General features: G+C 50.3%; 3 protein-coding genes across 4 annotated transcripts in view; 1 reads left to right on the top strand and 2 right to left on the bottom strand.

Annotated features, from left to right (window-relative positions):
* Positions 1-577: 577 nt before the first annotated feature.
* LOC129842026 (uncharacterized) lies at positions 578-7516 on the bottom strand. Its single transcript, XM_055910401.1, has 2 exons — positions 5046-7516; positions 578-2382 (listed from the first exon to the last, which is right to left on the bottom strand). The coding sequence occupies exon 2, from the start codon at positions 2138-2140 to the stop codon at positions 578-580; it is 1563 nt and encodes a 520-aa protein (XP_055766376.1). The 5' UTR covers positions 2141-2382; positions 5046-7516.
* LOC129842025 (keratin-associated protein 6-2-like) lies at positions 5655-12083 on the top strand. Its single transcript, XM_055910400.1, has 2 exons — positions 5655-5715; positions 11575-12083. Exons 1-2 carry the CDS (start codon positions 5655-5657, stop codon positions 12081-12083), a joined length of 570 nt encoding a protein of 189 aa, XP_055766375.1.
* A 6019-nt stretch (positions 12084-18102) lies between these two features.
* Positions 18103-21883, bottom strand: part of ppp1r32 (protein phosphatase 1, regulatory subunit 32) — a 48917-nt gene continuing 45136 nt past the window's right edge. For both annotated transcript variants that reach the window (XM_055910403.1, XM_055910402.1), the window contains exons 11-12: positions 20818-20919; positions 18103-18277 (exon numbers count right to left, since the gene is read on the bottom strand). In XM_055910403.1, the coding sequence (XP_055766378.1) occupies positions 18259-18277; positions 20818-20919 (121 nt within the window). In that variant the 3' untranslated portion in view covers positions 18103-18258. The remainder of the gene's footprint in view (positions 18278-20817; positions 20920-21883) is intronic.

Raw genomic sequence — 21883 nt, 5'->3', positions numbered from 1 at the left:
TTGGACTGAATCATTCATAGACAAGGGGACCGAGGCTGTATTCGTCAAGCCTCTCGGGAATCTGTTACAACTCACAGATGATGCTCAGACACTATCTGAGCCAGGAACTAAGTCTACTGTATATCAAATAAAATCACGTTTTATTAGTCACATGCGCCGAATACAACAGGTGTAGCTTGTTTATGTCACAGTAAAATGCTTTACTTACAAGCCCCTTAAAACCAACAAATGCAGTTTTAAAAACAATTATAAATACGGATAAGAATAAGAAATAAACATCAAATGTTGCAATGGAAAAAAGAAAAGGGTTTGGTAAAGTATTCCCCCTGACACGATCACTTCTCTTAAAATATTTCCTAATATGTTGATTATTTGAATCAGCTGAGTATAGCGTGAGGTACCAATGACTGAGTTTGGGGAAACACTGATATAGGTCGTTAAGTAATCTAGAGAAACACGTTTATTTATTAGCCTAGTGGTTATTAATATTTAGGCATGTCACGGGAAATAGGCCTCGTTGTCAAAAGCACAAGAGATACTGTTGTTGCTATTAGGTTTAAGATGACGTATGGATTGATCATATAAAACCAGAAATATGAATTATTTTAACAATTTCATGTGGCGCAGGAACCCCCTGACTCGCTGTTTCTGTTATCAAGACATCTACTGGTAACTGGGGCCGACAGTCTGAGAGGAGTGCTGATTGGTCCGTATTGACACAGTCTGAGAGGAGGAGTGCTGATTGGTCCGTATTGACACAGTCTGAGAGGAGGAGTGCTGATTGGTCCGTATTGACACAGTCTGAGAGGAGGAGTGCTGATTGGTCCGTATTGACAGTCTGAGAGGAGGAGTGCTGATTGGTCCGTATTGACAGTCTGAGAGGAGGAGTGCTGATTGGTCCGTATTGACACAGTCTGAGAGGAGGAGTGCTGATTGGTCCGTATTGACACAGTCTGAGAGGAGGAGTGCTGATTGGTCCGTATTGACAGTCTGAGAGGAGGAGTGCTGATTGGTCCGTATTGACAGTCTGAGAGGAGTGCTGATTGGTCCGTATTGACAGTCTGAGAGGAGGAGTGCTGATTGGTCCGTATTGACAGTCTGAGAGGAGGAGTGCTGATTGGTCCGTATTGACAGTCTGAGAGGAGGAGTGCTGATTGGTCCGTATTGACACAGTCTGAGAGGAGGAGTGCTGATTGGTCCGTATTGACAGTCTGAGAGGAGGAGTGCTGATTGGTCCGTATTGACACAGTCTGAGAGGAGGAGTGCTGATTGGTCCGTATTGACAGTCTGAGAGGAGGAGTGCTGATTGGTCCGTATTGACAGTCTGAGAGGAGTGCTGATTGGTCCGTATTGACAGTCTGAGAGGAGTGCTGATTGGGCCGTATTGACAGTCTGAGAGGAGGAGTGCTGATTGGTCCGTATTGACAGTCTGAGAGGAGGAGTGCTGATTGGTCCGTATTGACACAGTCTGAGAGGACGAGTTCTGATTGGTCCGTATTGACACAGTCTGAGAGGAGGCGTGCTGATTGGTCCGTATTGACACAGTCTGAGAGGAGGAGTGCTGATTGGTCCGTATTGACACAGTCTGAGGAGGAGGAGTGCTGATTGGTCCGTATTGACAGTCTGAGAGGAGGAGTGCTGATTGGTCCGTATTGACACAGTCTGAGAGGAGGAGTGCTGATTGGTCCGTATTGACAGTCTGAGAGGAGGAGTGCTGATTGGTCCGTATTGACACAGTCTGAGAGGAGGAGTGCTGATTGGTCCGTATTGACACAGTCTGAGAGGAGGCGTGCTGATTGGTCCGTATTGACAGTCTGAGAGGAGTGCTGATTGGGCCGTATTGACAGTCTGAGAGGAGGAGTGCTGATTGGTCCGTATTGACAGTCTGAGAGGAGGAGTGCTGATTGGTCCGTATTGACAGTCTGAGAGGAGGAGTGCTGATTGGTCCGTATTGACACAGTCTGAGAGGAAGAGTGCTGATTGGTCCGTATTGACAGTCTGAGAGGAGGAGTGCTGATTGGTCCGTATTGACACAGTCTGAGAGGAGGAGTGCTGATTGGTCCTTATTGACATAGTCTGAGAGGAGGAGTGCTGATTGGGCCGTATTGACAGTCTGAGAGGAGTGCTGATTGGTCAGCATTGACACAGTCTAAGAGGAGGAGTGCTGATTGGTCCGTATTGACACAGTCTGAGGAGGAGTGCTGATTGGTCCGCATTGACACAGTCCGAGAGGAGGAGTGCTGATTGGTCCGCATTGACACAGTCTGAGAGGACGAGATCTGATTGGTTCACATTGACACAGTCTGAGAGGACGAGATCTGATTGGTTCACATTGACACAGTCTGAGGAGGAGGAGTGCTGATTGGTCCGCATTGACACAGTCTGAGGAGGAGGAGTGCTGATTTAGGATCAGTTTAGCCTTTTAGATCCCAGTTAATAAGATTAAATGGACGGGGGGGATCTGATCCTAGATCAGAGTGAATTATATTAAATGGACGGGGGGGGGGGGGGGATCTGCTCCTAGATCAGAATGAATCAGATTAAATGGACGGGGGGGGAGGGTCTGCTCCTAGATCAGAATGAATCAGATTAAATGGACGTGGGGGGGGTCTGATCCTAGATCAGAATGAATCAGATTAAATGGACGTGGGGGGGTCTGATCCTAGATCAGAATGAATCAGATTAAATGGACGTGGGGGGGGTCTGATCCTAGATCAGCATGAATCAGATTAAATGGACGTGGGGGGGGGGTCTGATCCTAGATCAGAATGAATCAGATTAAATGGACGTGGGGGGGTCTGATCCTAGATCAGCATGAATCAGATTAAATGGACGTGGGGGGGGGGGGGTCTGATCCTAGATCAGAATGAGTCAGATTAAATGGACGTGGGGGGGGGGGGGGGGGGGGTCTGATCCTAGATCAGCATGAATCAGATTAAATGGGGGGGGATCTGATCCTAGATCAGCATGAATGAGATTAAATGGACGGGGGGGGAGGGTCTGCTCCTAGATCAGAATGAATCAGATTAAATGGACGTGGGGGGGGTCTGATCCTAGATCAGCATGAATCAGATTAAATGGACGTGGGGGGGGTCTGATCCTAGATCAGCATGAATCAGATTAAATGGACGTGGGGGGGGGGGTCTGATCCTAGATCAGAATGAATCAGATTAAATGGACGTGGGGGGGGGGTCTGATCCTAGATCAGAATGAATCAGATTAAATGGACGTGGGGGGGGGTCTGATCCTAGATCAGAATGAATCAGATTAAATGGACGTGGGGGGGGTCTGATCCTAGATCAGCATGAATCAGATTAAATGGACGTGGGGGGGTCTGATCCTAGATCAGCATGAATCAGATTAAATGGACGTGGGGGGGGGTGGTCTGATCCTAGATCAGCATGAATCAGATTAAATGGACGTGGGGGGGGGGTGGTCTGATCCTAGATCAGCATGAATCAGATTAAATGGACGTGGGGGGGGGGGTCTGATCCTAGATCAGCATGAATCAGATTGAATGGACGTGGGGGGGGGGGGGGGGGGGTCTGATCCTAGATCAGCATGAATCAGATTAAATGGACGTGGGGGGGGGTGGTCTGATCCTAGATCAGCATGAATCAGATTAAATGGACGTGGGGGGGGTCTGATCCTAGATCAGCATGAATCAGATTAAATGGACGTGGGGGGGGGGGTCTGATCCTAGATCAGAATGAATCAGATTAAATGGACGTGGGGGGGGGGGGTCTGATCCTAGATCAGCATGAATCAGATTAAATGGACGTGGGGGGGGGGGGTCTGATCCTAGATCAGCATGAATCAGATTAAATGGACGTGGGGGGGGGGGGGGTCTGATCCTAGATCAGAATGAATCAGATTAAATGGACGTGGGGGGGGGGGGTCTGATCCTAGATCAGCATGAATCAGATTAAATGGACGTGGGGGGGGGGGGGGGTCTGATCCTAGATCAGCATGAATCAGATTAAATGGACGTGGGGGGGAGGGGGGTCTGATCCTAGATCAGCATGAATCAGATTAAATGGACGTGGGGGGGGGTCTGATCCTAGATCAGCATGAATCAGATTGAATGGACGTGGGGGGGGGGGGGTCTGATCCTAGATCAGAATGAATCAGATTAAATGGACGTGGGGGGGGGTCTGATCCTAGATCAGCATGAATCAGATTAAATGGACGTGGGGGGGGTGGTCTGATCCTAGATCAGAATGAGTCAGATTAAATGGACGTGGGGGGGGTGGTCTGATCCTAGATCAGCATGAATCAGATTAAATGGACGTGGGGGGGGTGGTCTGATCCTAGATCAGCATGAATCAGATTAAATGGACGTGGGGGGGGTGGTCTGATCCTAGATCAGCATGAATCAGATTAAATGGACGTGGGGGGGGTGGTCTGATCCTAGATCAGCATGAATCCGTTTAAATGGACGTGGGGGGGGTGGTCTGATCCTAGATCAGCATGAATCAGATTAAATGGACGTGGGGGGGGGTGGTCTGATCCTAGATCAGCATGAATCAGATTAAATGGACGTGGGGGGGAGGTCTGATCCTAGATCAGCATGAATCAGATTAAATGGACTTTGGGGGGATGGTCTGATCCTAGATCAGCATGAATCAGATTAAATGGACGTGGGGGGGGGGTCTGATCCTAGATCAGAATGAATCAGATTAAATGGACGTGGGGGGGGGTCTGATCCTAGATCAGAATGAATCAGATTAAATGGACGTGGGGGGGGTGGTCTGATCCTAGATCAGCACGCTTTTTGAAAACTGCACAAAGAGATGTATGGTGTTAACGTGAAGAGTAACATACATAATTAAGCCGTTTAAAATTGAACTAGTTAGAAGTAAATATTACGTCTAATTGGTGTAATATACAAGACACAGTAGACATGTATTGAAGACCACTAACTGTAATGTGTCCATTACTTGTTGATGTTTCTTCACCATTTTGTCTTGTTTGCGGACAGTGGCTGTGTTCTTTGTTAAGCACACAATCCAACAGCATCATTCGTACAGTATTCATGACCAAACCTTAACAAGACCTTCACCTCCTCCCTTCCCTCTGCCAGCGGCGAGGAGTGTTATCAGTACTCTCCTGAGCATGTCTGTGCCAAGAGGGAGAGAGACAGTTGGAGAGAGAGAGAAAGAGATGAGAGGGGGATAGAGAGAGGGGGGCAAGGGGGAGAGAGAGAGAGAGAGAGAGAGTTGACGGGGATAGAGGGAAGAGAGAGGAGAGAGAGACGTAGAAAAGGGGAGAGAGGGGGAGAGAAAGGGAGAAGGGAGAGAAAGAGAGAGGGGGAGAGAGATGAGAAAGGGAGAGAGAGGAGGAGAGGAGAGGGGTGAATAGTTGCCTGGGGTACTTCTCCATAAAAGGCAGGGAGAGACGTTTTAAACACAAGATGGAATGTCACCAAGAAAACAAGGGAGAGAAGAGAGAGAGACCACTGTGCAGGTACAGTTAGCATGCATCCCAATGGCATCATGTCCTGTGGAGCCTTATGGGCCCTGGTCTATAGAGGGAATAGAATGGGAAGCAGACTAGAGGGAACAACCCCACACTCAGAGGGGAGGGTCATAGGTCAGCTGGCATCAGAGAGGAGAGGGTCATAGGTCAGCTGGTATCAGAGAGGAGAGGGTCATATGTCAGCTGGCATCAGAGAGGGTCATAGGTCAGCTGGCATCAGAGAGGAGAGGGTCATAGGTCCGCTGGCATCAGAGAGGAGAGGGTCATAGGTCAGCTGGCATCAGAGAGGAGAGGGTCATAGGTCAGCTGGCATCAGAGAGGAGAGGGTCATAGGTCAGCTAGTATCAGAGAGGAGAGGGTCATAGGTCAGCTGGCATCAGAGAGGAGAGGGTCATAGGTCAGTTGGAATCAGAGAGGAGAGGGTCATAGGTCAGCTGGCATCAGAGAGGAGAGGGTCATAGGTCAGCTAGTATCAGAGAGGAGAGGGTCATAGGTCAGCTGGCATCAGAGAGGAGAGGGTCATAGGTCAGCTAGTATCAGAGAGGAGAGGGTCATAGGTCAGCTGGCATCAGAGAGGAGAGGGTCATAGGTCAGCTGGCATCAGAGAGGAGAGGGTCATAGGTCAGCTGGCATCAGAGAGGAGAGGGTCATAGGTCAGCTGGCATCAGAGAGGAGAGGGTCATAGGTCAGCTAGTATCAGAGAGGAGAGGGTCATAGGTCAGCTGGCATCAGAGAGGAGAGGGTCATAGGTCAGCTAGTATCAGAGAGGAGAGGGTCATAGGTCAGCTGGCATCAGAGAGGAGAGGGTCATAGGTCAGCTGGCATCAGAGACGAGAGGGTCATAGGTCAGCTAGTATCAGAGAGGAGAGGGTCATAGGTCAGCTGGCATCAGAGAGGAGAGGGTCATAGGTCAGCTAGTATCAGAGAGGAGAGGGTCATAGGTCAGCTGGCATCAGAGAGGAGAGGGTCATAGGTCAGCTAGTATCAGAGAGGAGAGGGTCATAGGTCAGCTGGCATCAGAGAGGAGAGGGTCATAGGTCAGCTGGCATCAGAGACGAGAGGGTCATAGGTCAGCTAGTATCAGAGAGGAGAGGGTCATAGGTCAGCTGGCATCAGAGAGGAGAGGGTCATAGGTCAGCTAGTATCAGAGAGGAGAGGGTCATAGGTCAGCTGGCATCAGAGAGGAGAGGGTCATAGGTCAGCTAGTATCAGAGAGGAGAGGGTCATAGGTCAGCTGGCATCAGAGAGGAGAGGGTCATAGGTCAGCTAGTATCAGAGAGGGTCATAGGTCAGCTGGCATCAGAGAGGAGAGGGTCATAGGTCAGCTGGCATCAGAGAGGAGAGGGTCATAGGTCAGCTAGTATCAGAGAGGAGAGGGTCATAGGTCAGCTGGCATCAGAGAGGAGAGGGTCATAGGTCAGCTAGTATCAGAGAGGAGAGGGTCATAGGTCAGCTGGCATCAGAGAGGAGAGGGTCATAGGTCAGCTGGCATCAGAGAGGAGAGGGTCATAGATCAGCTAGTATCAGAGAGGAGAGGGTCATAGGTCAGCTGGCATCAGAGAGGAGAGGGTCATAGGTCAGTTGGAATCAGAGAGGAGAGGGTCATAGGTCAGCTGGCATCAGAGAGGAGAGGGTCATAGGTCAGCTAGTATCAGAGAGGAGAGGGTCATAGGTCAGCTGGCATCAGAGAGGAGAGGGTCATAGGTCAGCTGGCATCAGAGAGGAGAGGGTCATAGATCAGCTAGTATCAGAGAGGAGAGGGTCATAGGTCAGCTGGCATCAGAGAGGAGAGGGTCATAGGTCAGTTGGAATCAGAGAGGAGAGGGTCATAGGTCAGCTGGCATCAGAGAGGAGAGGGTCATAGGTCAGCTAGTATCAGAGAAGAGAGGGTCATAGGTCAGCTGGCATCAGAGAGGAGAGGGTCATAGGTCAGCTGGCATCAGAGAGGGTCATAGGTCAGCTAGTATCAGAGAGGAGAGGGTCATAGGTCAGCTGGCATCAGAGAGGAGAGGGTCATAGGTCAGCTGGAATCAGAGAGGAGAGGGTCATAGGTCAGCTGGCATCAGAGAGGAGAGGGTCATAGGTCAGCTGGCATCAGAGAGGAGAGGGTCATAGGTCAGCTGGCATCAGAGAGGAGAGGGTCATAGGTCAGCTGGCATCAGAGAGGAGAGGGTCATAGGTCAGCTGGCATCAGAGAGGAGAGGGTCATAGGTCAGCTGGCATCAGAGAGGAGAGGGTCATAGGTCAGCTGGCATCAGAGACGAGAGGGTCATAGGTCAGCTGGCATCAGAGAGGAGAGGGTCATAGGTCAGCTGGCATCAGAGAGGAGAGGGTCATAGGTCAGCTGGAATCAGAGAGGAGAGGGTCATAGGTCAGCTGGAATCAGAGAGGAGAGGGTCATAGGTCAGCTGGCATCAGAGAGGGTCATAGGTCAGCTGGCATCAGAGACGAGAGGGTCATAGGTCAGCTGGCATCAGAGAGGAGAGGGTCATAGGTCAGCTGGCATCAGAGAGGTGAGGGTCATAGGTCAGCTGGCATCGGAGAGGGTCATAGGTCAGCTGGCATCAGAGAGGAGAGGGTCATAGGTCAGCTGGCATCAGAGAGGAGAGGGTCATAGGTCAGCTGGCATCAGAGAGGAGAGGGTCATAGGTCAGCTGGCATAGGTCTCTCCTCTCTGTTCTGCTCTGTCTCTCCTAGCCTCTGTTCTGTTCTCTGTCTCTCCCAGCCTCTGTTCTGCTCTCTGTCTCTCCCAGCCTCTGTTCTGCTCTCTGTCTCTCCCAGCCTCTGTTCTGCTCTCTGTCTCTCCTAGCCTCTGTTCTGTTCTCTGTCTCTCCCAGCCTCTGTTCTGCTCTCTGTCTCTCCCAGCCTCTGTTCTGCTCTCTGTCTCTCCTAGCCTCTGTTCTGCTCTCTGTCTCTCCTAGCCTCTGTTCTGCTCTCTGTCTCTCCTAGCCTCTGTTCTGCTCTCTGTCTCTCCCAGCCTCTGTTCTGCTCTCTGTCTCTCCTAGCCTCTGTTCTGCTCTCTGTCTCTCCTAGCCTCTGTTCTGCTCTCTGTCTCTCCCAGCCTCTGTTCTGCTCTCTGTCTCTCCCAGCCTCTGTTCTGCTCTCTGTCTCTCCCAGCCTCTGTTCTGCCCTCTGTCTCTCCCAGCCTCTGTTCTGCTCTCTGTCTCTCCTAGCCTCTGTTCTGCTCTCTGTCTCTCCTAGCCTCTGTTCTGCTCTCTGTCTCTCCTAGCCTCTGTTCTGCTCTCTGTCTCTCCCAGCCTCTGTTCTGCTCTCTGTCTCTCCTAGCCTCTGTTCTGCTGTCTGTCTCTCCTAGCCTCTGTTCTGCTCTCTGTCTCTCCCAGCCTCTGTTCTGCTCTCTGTCTCTCCTAGCCTCTGTTCTGCTCTGTCTCTCCCAGCCTCTGTTCTGCACTCTGTCTCTCCTAGCCTCTGTTCTGCTCTCTGTCTCTCCCAGCCTCTGTTCTGCTCTCTGTCTCTCCCAGCCTCTGTTCTGCTCTCTGTCTCTCCTAGCCTCTGTTCTGCTCTCTGTCTCTCCCAGCCTCTGTTCTGCTCTCTGTCTCTCCCAGCCTCTGTTCTGCTGTCTGTCTCTCCCAGCCTCTGTTCTGCTCTCTGTCTCTCCCAGCCTCTGTTCTGCTCTCTGTCTCTCCTAGCCTCTGTTCTGCTCTGTCTCTCCCAGCCTCTGTTCTGCTCTGTCTCTCCTAGCCTCTGTTCTGCTCTGTCTCTCCTAGCCTCTGTTCTGCTCTGTCTCTCCTAGCCTCTGTTCTGCTCTCTGTCTCTCCCAGCCTCTGTTCTGCTCTGTCTCTCCTAGCCTCTGTTCTGCTCTGTCTCTCCTAGCCCCTGTTCTGCTCTCTGTCTCTCCCAGCCTCTGTTCTGCTCTGTCTCTCCTAGCCTCTGTTCTGCTCTCTGTCTCTCCCAGCCTCTGTTCTGCTCTGTCTCTCCTAGCCTCTGTTCTGCTCTCTGTCTCTCCTAGCCTCTGTTCTGCTCTCTGTCTCTCCCAGCCTCTGTTCTGCTCTGTCTCTCCCAGCCTCTGTTCTGCTCTCTGTCTCTCCCATCCTCTGTTCTGCTCTGTCTCTCCTAGCCTCTGTTCTGCTCTCTGTCTCTCCCAGTCTCTGTTCTGCTCTGTCTCTCCCAGCCTCTGTTCTGCTCTCTGTCTCTCCCATCCTCTGTTCTGCTCTGTCTCTCCTAGCCTCTGTTCTGCTCTCTGTCTCTCCTAGCCTCTGTTCTGCTCTGTCTCTCCTAGCCTCTGTTCTGCTCTGTCTCTCCTAGCCTCTGTTCTGCTCTCTGTCTCTCCCAGCCTCTGTTCTGCTCTGTCTCTCCTAGCCTCTGTTCTGCTCTGTCTCTCCTAGCCCCTGTTCTGCTCTCTGTCTCTCCCAGCCTCTGTTCTGCTCTGTCTCTCCCAGCCTCTGTTCTGCTCTCTGTCTCTCCCATCCTCTGTTCTGCTCTGTCTCTCCTAGCCTCTGTTCTGCTCTCTGTCTCTCCCAGCCTCTGTTCTGCTCTGTCTCTCCCAGCCTCTGTTCTGCTCTCTGTCTCTCCCATCCTCTGTTCTGCTCTGTCTCTCCTAGCCTCTGTTCTGCTCTCTGTCTCTCCTAGCCTCTGTTCTGCTCTGTCTCTCCTAGCCTCTGTTCTGCTCTGTCTCTCCTAGCCTCTGTTCTGCTCTCTGTCTCTCCCAGCCTCTGTTCTGCTCTGTCTCTCCTAGCCTCTGTTCTGCTCTGTCTCTCCTAGCCCCTGTTCTGCTCTCTGTCTCTCCCAGCCTCTGTTCTGCTCTGTCTCTCCTAGCCTCTGTTCTGCTCTCTGTCTCTCCCAGCCTCTGTTCTGCTCTGTCTCTCCTAGCCTCTGTTCTGCTCTCTGTCTCTCCTAGCCTCTGTTCTGCTCTCTGTCTCTCCCAGCCTCTGTTCTGTTCTGTCTCTCCCAGCCTCTGTTCTGCTCTCTCTCTCCCATCCTCTGTTCTGCTCTGTCTCTCCTAGCCTCTGTTCTGCTCTCTGTCTCTCCCAGCCTCTGTTCTGCTCTCTGTCTCTCCCAGCCTCTGTTCTGCTCTCTGTCTCTCCCATCCTCTGTTCTGCTCTGTCTCTCCTAGCCTCTGTTCTGCTCTCTGTCTCTCCTAGCCTCTGTTCTGCTCTGTCTCTCCCAGCCTCTGTTCTGCTCTCTGTCTCTCCCAGCCTCTGTTCTGCTCTGTCTCTCCCATCCTCTGTTCTGCTCTGTCTCTCCTAGCCTCTGTTCTGCTCTCTGTCTCTCCCAGCCTCTGTTCTGCTCTGTCTCTCCCAGCCTCTGTTCTGCTCTCTGTCTCTCCTAGCCTCTGTTCTGTAGTGTGCTCTCTTCTGTCTTTCTCTTCTATCCTGCTTCTCATTGAAAGAGTCAAATATCCATCCATCTGTTGAAATATGTATGGACAGAATCACGTGTCAGTCAGTCACTGTTGTTTCTGTAGAGAGCTTCCTGTGACCGGTTACTGTGTCTGGTTCCTGTGACTGGTTACTGTGACTGGTTCCTGTGACTGGTTCCTGTGATTGGTTACTGTGACTGGTTCCTGTGACTGGTTACTGTGACTGGTTACTGTGACTGGTTACTGTGACTGGTTACTGTGACTGGTTACTGTGACTGGTTACTGTGTCTGGTTACTGTGACCGGCTACTGTGACCGGTTACTGTGACCGGTTCCTGTGACCGGTTCCTGTGACTGGTTACTGTGACTGGTTACTGTGTCTGGTTCCTGTTACCGGTTCCTGTGACTGGTTACTGTGACTGGTTACTGTGTCTGGTTACTGTGTCTGGTTACTGTGACCGGCTACTGTGACTGGTTACTGTGACCGGTTACTGTGACTGGTTCCTGTGACTGGTTACTGTGACTGGTTCCTGTGACTGGTTACTGTGACTGGTTACTGGTTCCTGTGACCGGTTCCTGTGACCGGTTACTGTGACTGGTTCCTGTGACTGGTTACTGTGTCTGGTTACTGTGACTGGTTACTGTGATTGGTTACTGTGTCTGGTTACTGTGACTGGTTACTGTGACTGGCTGCGTATTGAAAACAAGTGCAAAGCAACATTTCTTATAAAGATTACCTCTCAGGTTACGTCTCAGGTTACCTCTCAGGTTACCTCTCAGGTTACCTCTCAGGTTACGTCTCAGGTTACCTCTCAGGTTACGTCTCAGGTTACGTCTCAGGTTACCTCTCAGGTTACCTCTCAGGTTACCTCTCAGGTTACGTCTCAGGTTACGTCTCAGGTTACCTCTCAGGTTACCTCTCAGGTTACGTCTCAGGTTACCTCTCAGGTTACCTCTCAGGTTACGTCTCAGGTTACGTCTCAGGTTACCTCTCAGGTTACCTCTCAGGTTACGTCTCAGGTTACCTCTCAGGTTACCTCTCAGGTTACCTCTCAGGTTACCTCTCAGGTTACCTCTCAGGTTACGTCTCAGGTTACGTCTCAGGTTACCTCTCAGGTTACGTCTCAGGTTACCTCTCAGGTTACCTCTCAGGTTACGTCTCAGGTTACGTCTCAGGTTACCTCTCAGGTCAGGTTACCTCTCAGGTTACGTCTCAGGTTACCTCTCAGGTTACCTCTCAGGTTACGTCTCAGGTTACCTCTCAGGTTACGTCTCAGGTTACCTCTTAGGTTACCTCTCAGGTTACGTCTCAGGTTACGTCTCAGGTTACGTCTCAGGTTACCTCTCAGGTCAGGTTACCTCTCAGGTTACCTCTCAGGTTACGTCTCAGGTTACCTCTCAGGTTACCTCTCAGGTTACCTCTCAGGTTACGTCTCAGGTTACGTCTCAGGTTACCTCTCAGGTTACGTCTCAGGTTACGTCTCAGGTTACGTCTCAGGTTACCTCTCAGGTTACGTCTCAGGTTACGTCTCAGGTTACCTCTCAGGTCAGGTTACCTCTCAGGTTACGTCTCAGGTTACCTCTCAGGTTACGTCTCAGGTTACCTCTCAGGTTACGTCTCAGGTTACCTCTCAGGTTACCTCTCAGGTTACCTCTCAGGTTACGTCTCAGGTTACCTCTCAGGTTACCTCTCAGGTTACCTCTCAGGTTACGTCTCAGGTTACCTCTCAGGTTACGTCTCAGGTTACCTCTCAGGTTTTCTCTCAGGTTACGTCTCAGGTTACCTCTCAGGTTACGTCTCAGGTTACGTCTCAGGTTACCTCTCAGGTTACCTCTCAGGTTACGTCTCAGGTTACCTCTCAGGTTACGTCTCAGGTTACGTCTCAGGTTACCTCTCAGGTTACCTCTCAGGTTACGTCTCAGGTTACCTCTCAGGTTACGTCTCAGGTTACGTCTCAGGTTACCTCTCAGGTTACCTCTCAGGTTACCTCTCAGGTTACGTCTCAGGTTACCTCTCAGGTTACGTCTCAGGTTACGTCTCAGGTTACGTCTCAGGTTACGTCTCAGGTTACCTCTCAGGTTACGTCTCAGGTTACCTCTCAGGTTACGTCTCAGGTTACCTCTCAGGTTACGTCTCAGGTTACCTCTCAGGTTACGTCTCAGGTTTGTAACAATAATATAATTATTATCACGTTTCATCTCAGCCTCCATAGTGTCCTAGTGTAGTGGGACAAAGTCTTGATAAGGTAAACCAGGGTAGGGCCCTGGTCCCGTGTGGCTCAGTTGGTAGAGCATGGCGCTTGCAACGCCAGGGTTGTGGGTTCATTCCCCACGGGGGGACCAGGATGAATATGTATGAACTTTCCAATTTGTAAGTCGCTCTGGATAAGAGCGTCTGCTAAATGACTTAAATGTAAATGTAATGTAAATGTAAACCAACTCATTGTACTGTATTTCACTCCAGTGAATCATTTGGCAGTCGGTCACTGCTGTTTCTAGGACTGTTGCTGTGTCTGCTGCTGTTTATGTCTGCCTGTCTGTTACGATGTCTGTTACTGTGTCTGCTGCTGTGTCTGTTGCTGTATATGGGGCGGCAGGTAGCCTAGTGGTTAGAGTGTTGGACTAGTAACTGAAAGGTTGCTAGATCGAATCCCTGAGCTGACAAGGTAAAAATCTGTCGTTCTGCCCCTGAACAGGCAGTTAACCCACTGTTCCTAGGCCGTCATTGAAAATAAGAATTTGTTCTTAACTGACTTGCCTAGTTAAATAAAGGTAAAATAAAAAATTAAAAATATTTCTGTATGTTACCGGGTCTGTCACTGTGTCTGTTACTGTGTCGGTGTCTGTCTGTTACCGTATCTATCTATCTGTCAGTCTGTAACAACCAGAGACACTGGGTGAATCCAAAATGACACTCTCTTACCTATGAAGGGTAGGGAAACAGCAGTTACCCACGTAGGGTAGGGCCCTGGTCAACAGCAGTTACCTACGAAGGGTAGGGCCCTGGTCAACAGCAGTTACCCACGAAGGGTAGGGCCCTGGTCAACAGCAGTTACCTACGAAGGGTAGGGCCCTGGTCAACAGCAGTTACCCATGAAGGGTAGGGCCCTGGTCAACAGCAGTTACCCATGAAGGGTAGGGCCCTGGTCAACAGCAGTATATTGAACCGCATCATTAGAACACCTCCTGTCATTGGACCACATCATTAGAACACCTACTGTCATTGGACCACATCATTAGAACACCTCCTGTCATTGGACCAGCATCATTAGAACACCTACTGTCATTGGACAGCATCATTAGAACACCTACTGTCATTGGACCACATCATTAGAACACCTACTGTCATTGGACCACATCATTAGAACACCTACTGTCATTGGACCACATCATTAGAACACCTACTGTCATTGGACCAGCATCATTAGAACACCTCCTGTCATTGGACCAGCATCATTAGAACACCTCCTGTCATTGGACCACATCCTTAGAACACCTCCTGTCATTGGACCACATCATTAGAACACCTCCTGTCATTGGACCAGCATCATTAGAACACCTACTGTCATTGGACAGCATCATTAGAACACCTACTGTCATTGGACGACATCATTAGAACACCTACTGTCATTGGACCGTGTGGCTCAGTTGGTAGAGCATGGCGCTTGCAACGCCAGGGTTGTGGGTTCGATTCCCACGGGGGACCAGTACAAAAAAGTATGAATGTATGTACTTGTAAGTCGCTCTGGATAAGAGCGTCTGCTAAATGACTTAAATGTAAATGTAAATGTAAATGGACCGCATCATTAGAACACCTACTGTCATTGGACCACATCATTAGAACACCTACTGTCATTGGACCAGCATCATTAGAACACCTCCTGTCATTGGACCAGCATCATTAGAACACCTACTGTCATTGGACCAGCATCATTAGAACACCTCCTGTCATTGGACCACATCCTTAGAACACCTCCTGTCATTGGACCACATCATTAGAACACCTACTGTCATTGGACCAGCATCATTAGAACACCTCCTGTCATTGGACCACATCATTAGAACACCTACTGTCATTGGACCAGCATCATTAGAACACCTACTGTCATTGGACGACATCATTAGAACACCTACTGTCATTGGACCACATCATTAGAACACCTACTGTCATTGGACCAGCATCATTAGAACACCTCCTGTCATTGGACCAGCATCATTAGAACACCTACTGTCATTGGACCACATCATTAGAACACCTACTGTCATTGGACCAGCATCATTAGAACACCTCCTGTCATTGGACCAGCATCATTAGAACACCTCCTGTCATTGGACCAGCAACGTTTAACTGCCTCGGTAGAAAGAACCTTCTCCTTGTCCTGTTTCAACGACGGCTCCGTGCGTCCCCAAAACGACACACTATTCTAATGCCTGATACAGAGCCCTACAAGCCCTGGTCTAAAGTAGTGTACTTCATAGGGAATAGGGTGCATTTGGGACGTGTCCTCTGTTCAGAAAGGAACAGGTGTACCACACAGATCCACAGCTATGAACCATGTAGTAGAAGTGTTACGTTTTACATTTAGGTTATTTAGCAGACGCTCTTATCCAGAGCGACTTACAAATTGATGCATTCACCTTATAACCAGTGGAACAACCACTTTACAATAGTGCATCTAAATCTTTTAAGGGGGGGGGGGTTAGAAGGATTACTTTATCCTATCCTAGGTATTCCTTAAAGAGGTGGGGTTTCAGGTGTCTCCGGAAGGTGGTGATTGACTCCGCTGTCCTGTTACGTTTTATGTGTTTCTCAAGACTTTAATTTATTCTATTTTGCCGTTATTTAACCAGGTAAATTCATTGAGAATACAGTATATAATTTTACACAAATAACGAGATGAAGCCTAGTCACGGACACAGATTATTTTTATGCTTTTTAGTCCAGGACTGGGTTCAAGATGAACCTGTGACTGTCCGGGAAACTGTCCCATTGTGTTTTGATTCAGTAAGCCTGTATTTATATAAACTAGTGTAGATTTTGAAAAGGGGAAAAACGACTGCTAATACTGTATATAATTGTGTGGGCTTGGTTGGTGCTGTTGCCTGTAGAGAGCCAGGCTACGTCTACTGGGGGGGTAAATGATGACATGCTGATAGACTACTGTGACGCCGATGCGGCATGATGACCTCACAGGGGTCAGTGTCCTGCATACTGCCTCTTCATTCCAGGCCTGGATTCAAAACACCATTCAAATACTCTCCTGGGCGTTTGCTTGAGTCTGCCCGGGTTGCCAGATAGGCAGAATTTAGGACTAGTTCCATTAGATTGATATCACGCGGGTTGCCAGATAGGCAGAGTTTAGGACTAGTTCCATTAGATTGATATCACGCGGGTTGCCAGATAGGCAGAGTTTAGGACTAGTTCCATTCGATTGATATCACGCGGGTTGCCAGATAGGCAGAAAAGCTGTGGAGGCAGGTAGCCTAGTGGTTAGAGGCAGGAAGCCTAGTGGTTAGAGAGGCAGGTAGCCTAGTGGTTAGAGAGACAGGTAGCCTAGTGGTTAGAGCGGCAGGTAGCTTAGTGGTTAGAGAGGCAGGTAGCCTAGTGGTTAGAGAGGCAGGTAGCCTAGTGGTTAGAGGAGGCAGGTAGCCTAGTGGTTAGAGAGGCAGGTAGCCTAGTGGTTAGAGGGGCAGGTAGCCTAGTGGTTAGAGCAGGTAGCCTAGTGGTTAGAGCGGCAGGTAGCCTAGCGATTGGAGCGGCAGGTAGCCTAGTGGTTAGAGCGGCAGGTAGCCTAGTGGTTTAGTGGTTAGAGTGGCAGGTAGCCTAGTGGTTAGAGAGGCAGGTAGCCTAGTGGTTAGAGGCAGGTAGCCAAGTGGTTAGAGAGGCAGGTAGCCTAGTGGTTGGAGCGGCAGGTAGCCTAGTGGTTGGAGCGGCAGGTAGCCTAGTGGTTTAGTGGTTAGAGTGGCAGGTAGCCTAGTGGTTGGAGAGGCAGGTAGCCTAGTGGTTAGAGGCAGGTAGCCTAGTGGTTAGAGAGACAGGTAGCCTAGTCGTTAGAGAGGCAGGTGGCCTAGTGGTTAGAGAGGCAGGTAGCCTAGTGGTTAGAGAGACAGGTAGCCTAGTAGTTAGAGGAGGCAGGTAGCCTAGTGGTTAGAGAGGCAGGTAGCCTAGTGGTTAGAGCGGCAGGTAGCCTAGTGGTTAGAGAGACAGGTAGCCTAGTGGTTAGAGAGACAGGTAGCCTAGTGGTTAGAGCGGCAGGTAGCCTAGTGGTTGGAGCGGCAGGTAGCCTAGTGGTTGGAGCGGCAGGTAGCCTAGTGGTTAGAGAGGCAGGTAGCCTAGTGGTTAGAGAGGCAGGTAGCCTAGTGGTTAGAGCGGCAAGTAGCCTAGTGGTTAGAGAGACAGGTAGCCTAGTAGTTAGAGGAGGCAGGTAGCCTAGTGGTTAGAGAGGCAGGTAGCCTAGTGGTTAGAGCGGCAGGTAGCCTAGTGGTTAGAGAGACAGGTAGCCTAGTGGTTAGAGAGACAGGTAGCCTAGTGGTTAGAGCGGCAGGTAGCCTAGTGGTTGGAGCGGCAGGTAGCCTAGTGGTTGGAGCGGCAGGTAGCCTAGTGGTTAGAGAGGCAGGTAGCCTAGTGGTTAGAGAGGCAGGTAGCCTAGTGGTTAGAGCGGCAGGTAGCCTAGTGGTTAGAGCGGCAGGTAGCCTAGTGGTTAGAGAGACAGGTAGCCTAGTGGTTAGAGAGGCAGGTAGCCTAGTGGTTAGAGAGACAGGTAGCCTAGTGGTTAGAGAGACAGGTAGCCTAGTGGTTAGAGAGGCAGGTAGCCTAGTGGTTAGAGAGACAGGTAGCCTAGTGGTTAGAGAGACAGGTAGCCTAGTGGTTAGAGAGGCAGGTAGCCTAGTGGTTAGAGCGGCAGGTAGCCTAGTGGTTAGAGAGACAGGTAGCCTAGTGGTTAGAGAGACAGGTAGCCTAGTGGTTAGAGCGGCAGGTAGCCTAGTGGTTGGAGCGGCAGGTAGCCTAGTGGTTGGAGCGGCAGGTAGCCTAGTGGTTAGAGAGGCAGGTAGCCTAGTGGTTAGAGAGGCAGGTAGCCTAGTGGTTAGAGCGGCAGGTAGCCTAGTGGTTGGAGCGTTGGAATAGTAACTTAAATGTTGCAGGATCGAATCCCCCGAGCTGACAAGGTAAAACATCTGTTGTGCTGCAGGCTCCGCAGTAGGCTGTCATAGTAAATAAGAATTTGTTCTTAACTGACTTGCCTAGTTAAATAAATGTTAAATAACACAGCTCCTGTGGATTTACAACAGAGGCAACAGTTCTGTGTCTTTGAATCCAAACGGATAAAAATCAACCATTTTATTTGGATGGAAATAGCAGCACCCATGTCATTGTCATCTGAACATTGAATATGTTACACACCATCTCTGTTATATTAAGGGTATTTAATGGGCGAGCAGATGTCTGACTTTGTACCTTGGCTGTCAGTGTCTGAGGTTAAACCTGTGGAAGAAGAGGAACAGAGGAAGTCAAAAAGGGAGAAATATGAGATACAACATTTCTGTCATAACAGGATATCACAAGAATATAGTGGTGTGTTTAACACTCTACCTACCTGTCTGTCTCTCCCTGTCTGTCTCTCCCTGTCTGTCTCTCCCTGTCGGTGTCTACCTGTCTGTCTCTCCCTGTCTGTCTCTCCCTGTCTGTCTCTCCCTGTCGGTGTCTACCTGTCTGTGTCTACCTGTCTGTCTCTCCCGGTCTGTCTCTCCCTGTCTGTCTCTCCCTGTCGGTGTCTACCTGTCTGTGTCTACCTGTCTGTCTCTCCCGGTCTGTCTCTCCCTGTCTGTCTCTCCCTGTCTGTCTCTCCCTGTCTGTCTCTCCCTGTCTGTCTCTCCCTGTCTGTCTCTCCCTGTCGGTGTCTACCTGTCTGTGTCTACCTGTCTGTCTCTCCCGGTCTGTCTCTCCCTGTCTGTCTCTCCCTGTCTGTGTCTCCCTGTCTGTGTCTCTACCTACCGGTCTGTCTCTCCCTGTCTGTGTCTACCTGTCTGTGTCTCTACCTACCTGTCTGTCTCTCCCTGGCTGTGTCTACCTGTCTGTGTCTCTACCTACCGGTCTGTCTCTCCCTGTCTGTGTCTACCTGTCTGTGTCTCTACCTACCTGTCTGTCTCTCCCTGGCTGTGTCTACCTGTCTGTGTCTCTACCTACCGGTCTGTCTCTCCCTGTCTGTGTCTACCTATCTGTGTCTCTACCTACCGGTCTGTCTCTCCCTGTCTGTCTCTCTACCTACCTGTCTGTCTCTCCCTGTCTCTACCTACCTGTCTGTCTCTCCCTGTCTCTACCTACCGGTCTGTCTCTCCCTGTCTGTCTCTCAACCTACCTGTCTATCTCTCCCTGTCTCTACCTATCTGTCTGTCTCTCCCTGTCTCTACCTACCGGTCTGTCTCTCCCTGTCTGTCTCTCCCTGTCTCTACCTACCTGTCTGTCTCTCCCTGTCTCTACCTACCTGTCTGTCTCTCCCTGTCTCTACCTACCTGTCTGTCTCTCCCTGTCTCTACCTACCGGTCTGTCTCTCCCTGTCTGTCTCTCTACCTACCTGTCTGTCTCTCCCTGTCTCTACCTACCTGTCTGTCTCTCCCTGTCTCTACCTACCGGTCTGTCTCTCCCTGTCTCTACCTACCTGTCTGTCTCTCCCTGTCTCTACCTACCTGTCTGTCTCTCCCTGTCTCTACCTACCGGTCTGTCTCTCCCTGTCTGTCTCTCTACCTGTCTGTGTGTCTCCCTGTCTGTCTCTCCCTGTCGGTGTCTCTACCTACCGGTCTGTCTCTCCCTGTCTGTCTCTCTACCTTCCGGTCTGTCTCTCCCTGTCGGTGTCTCTACCTGTCTGTGTCTCTACCTGTCTGTGTCTCTCCCTGTCTGTGTCTCTCCCTGTCTGTGTCTCTCCCTGTCTGTGTCTCTCCCAGTCTGTGTGTCTACCTGTCTGTGTGTCTACCTGTCTGTGTCTCTCCCTGTCTGTGTGTCTCCCTGTCTGGGTCTCTACCTGTCTGTGTCTCTACCTGTCTGTGTCTCTCCCTGTCTGTGTGTCTCCCTGTCTGTGTCTCTACCTGTCTGTGTCTCTACCTGTCTGTGTCTCTCCCTGTCTGTGTCTCTCCCTGTCTGTGTCTCTACCTGTCTGTGTCTCTCCCTGTCTGTGTGTCTCCCTGTCTGTGTCTCTCCCTGTCTGTGTGTCTCTACCTGTCTGTGTCTCTCCCTGTCTGTGTCTCTCCCTGTCTGTGTCTCTCCCTGTCTGTGTCTCTACCTGTCTGTGTCTCTCCCTGTCTGTGTGTCTACCTGTCTGTGTCTCTCCCAGTCTGTGTGTCTACCTGTCTGTGTCTCTACCTGTCTGTGTCTCTCCCTGTCTGTGTGTCTACCTGTCTGTGTCTACCTGTCTGTGTCTCTCCCTGTCTGTGCCTCTCCCAGTCTGTGTCTCTCCCAGTCTGTGTCTCTCCCAGTCTGTCTCTCCCAGTCTGTGTCTACTTGTCTGTGTGTCTACCTGTCTGTGTGTCTACCTGTCTGTGTCTTTCCCTGTCTGTATGTCAACCTGTCTGTGTCTCTCCCTGTCTGTGTGTCTCCCAGTCTGTGTCTCTCCCTGTCTGTGTGTCTCCCAGTCTGTGTCTCTCCCTGTCTGTGTGTCTACCTGTCTGTGTCTCTCCCTGTGTGTCTCCCTGTCTGTGTCTCTCCCAGTCTGTGTGTCTACCTGTCTGTGTCTCTCCCTGTCTGTGTGTCTACCTGTCTGTGTCTCTCCCTGTGTGTCTCCCAGTCTGTGTCTACCTGTCTGTGTCTCTCCCAGTCTGTGTCTACCTGTCTGTGTGTCTACCTGTCTGTGTCTCTCCCAGTCTGTGTGTCTACCTGTCTGTGTCTCTCCTAGTCTGTGTGTCTACCTGTCTGTGTGTCTCCCTGTCTGGGGGTCTCCCTGTCTGTATGTCAACAGGTCTGTGTCTCTCCCAGTCCGTGTCTACCTGTCTGTGTCTCTTCCAGTCTGTGTGTCAACCTGTCGGTGTGTCTACCTGTCTGTGTCTCTCCCAGTGTAACCATTGGTCCTGTGCTTGTGGATGCCTCCCCTTGTCCAGCCTGCTCTTAGCTTCTCCAGCGCTGAAACGTCACAGAACCTGGAACATATTGTAGCGAGCTCAGTACAACACCTAGGGGCAGTTTCCCGGACACAGATTAGGCATTTTCCTGGATTTAAAGCTCAATGAAGAATCTCTATTGAAAATGCTTTTTGGTCCAGGATAAGGCTTAATCTGTGTCCGGGAAACTAGCCCGTAAGACCTTGTCAAGAGGTTTGGAACTCTAGATGTAACAGTTAACTGACAGTCACAGGGACCACGGTTCAAGTCCTGATGAGGACTACCCTCTGAATTCACCACAATATGTACAACTGACGTTTATCTCATTTTACATCTATATGTTAGTCATTTAGCAGACGCTCTTATCCAGAGAGACTTACAGCAGTGAGAGCAAACATTTTCATACATTCTTCACCTCAAGTCCCAGTCAGGACTAACGTGTTACCATGACGTCACTGCAATATGTACTACTGACGTTCACCTCAAGACCCAGTCCGGACTAACGTGTTGCCATGACGTCACTGCAATATGTACTACTGACGTTCATCTCAAGTCCCAGTCAGGACTAACGTGTTACCATGACGTCACTGCAATATGTACTACTGACGTTCATCTCAAGTCCCAGTCAGGACTAACGTGTTACCATGACGTCACTGCAATATGTACTACTGACGTTCATCTCAAGTCCCAGTCAGGACTAACGTGTTACCATGACGTCACTGCAATATGTACTACTGACGTTCACCTCAAGTCCCAGTCAGGACTAACGTGTTGCCATGACGTCACTGCAATATGTACTACTGACGTTCATCTCAAGTCCCAGTCAGGACTAACGTGTTACCATGACGTCACTGCAATATGTACTACTGACGTTCACCTCAAGTCCCAGTCTGGACTAACGTGTTTCCATGACGTCACTGCAATACGTACTACTGACGTTCACCTCAAGTCCCAGTCTGGACTAACGTGTTTCCATGACGTCACTGCAATACGTACTACTGAC

This window comes from Salvelinus fontinalis, unplaced genomic scaffold (assembly GCF_029448725.1).
Source record: "Salvelinus fontinalis isolate EN_2023a unplaced genomic scaffold, ASM2944872v1 scaffold_0007, whole genome shotgun sequence".
Lineage (NCBI taxonomy): Eukaryota > Metazoa > Chordata > Actinopteri > Salmoniformes > Salmonidae > Salvelinus > Salvelinus fontinalis.
Note: the sequence above shows the minus strand (reverse complement) of the source record. Positions and strands in the feature narration are given on the sequence as shown.

Excerpts from the sequence above, each read along its gene's own strand:
- LOC129842026 (XM_055910401.1), bottom strand. The coding sequence starts at position 2,140 with ATGCTGACCAATCAGCACTCCTCTCAGACTGTCAATACGGCCCAATCA.
- LOC129842025 (XM_055910400.1), top strand. The coding sequence starts at position 5,655 with ATGTCAGCTGGCATCAGAGAGGGTCATAGGTCAGCTGGCATCAGAGAG. Across the intron at positions 5,716-11,574 it reads CAGAGAGGAGAGGGTCATAG|GTTACCTCTCAGGTTACGTC; the intron begins GTCCGCTGGCAT and ends GTTACCTCTCAG.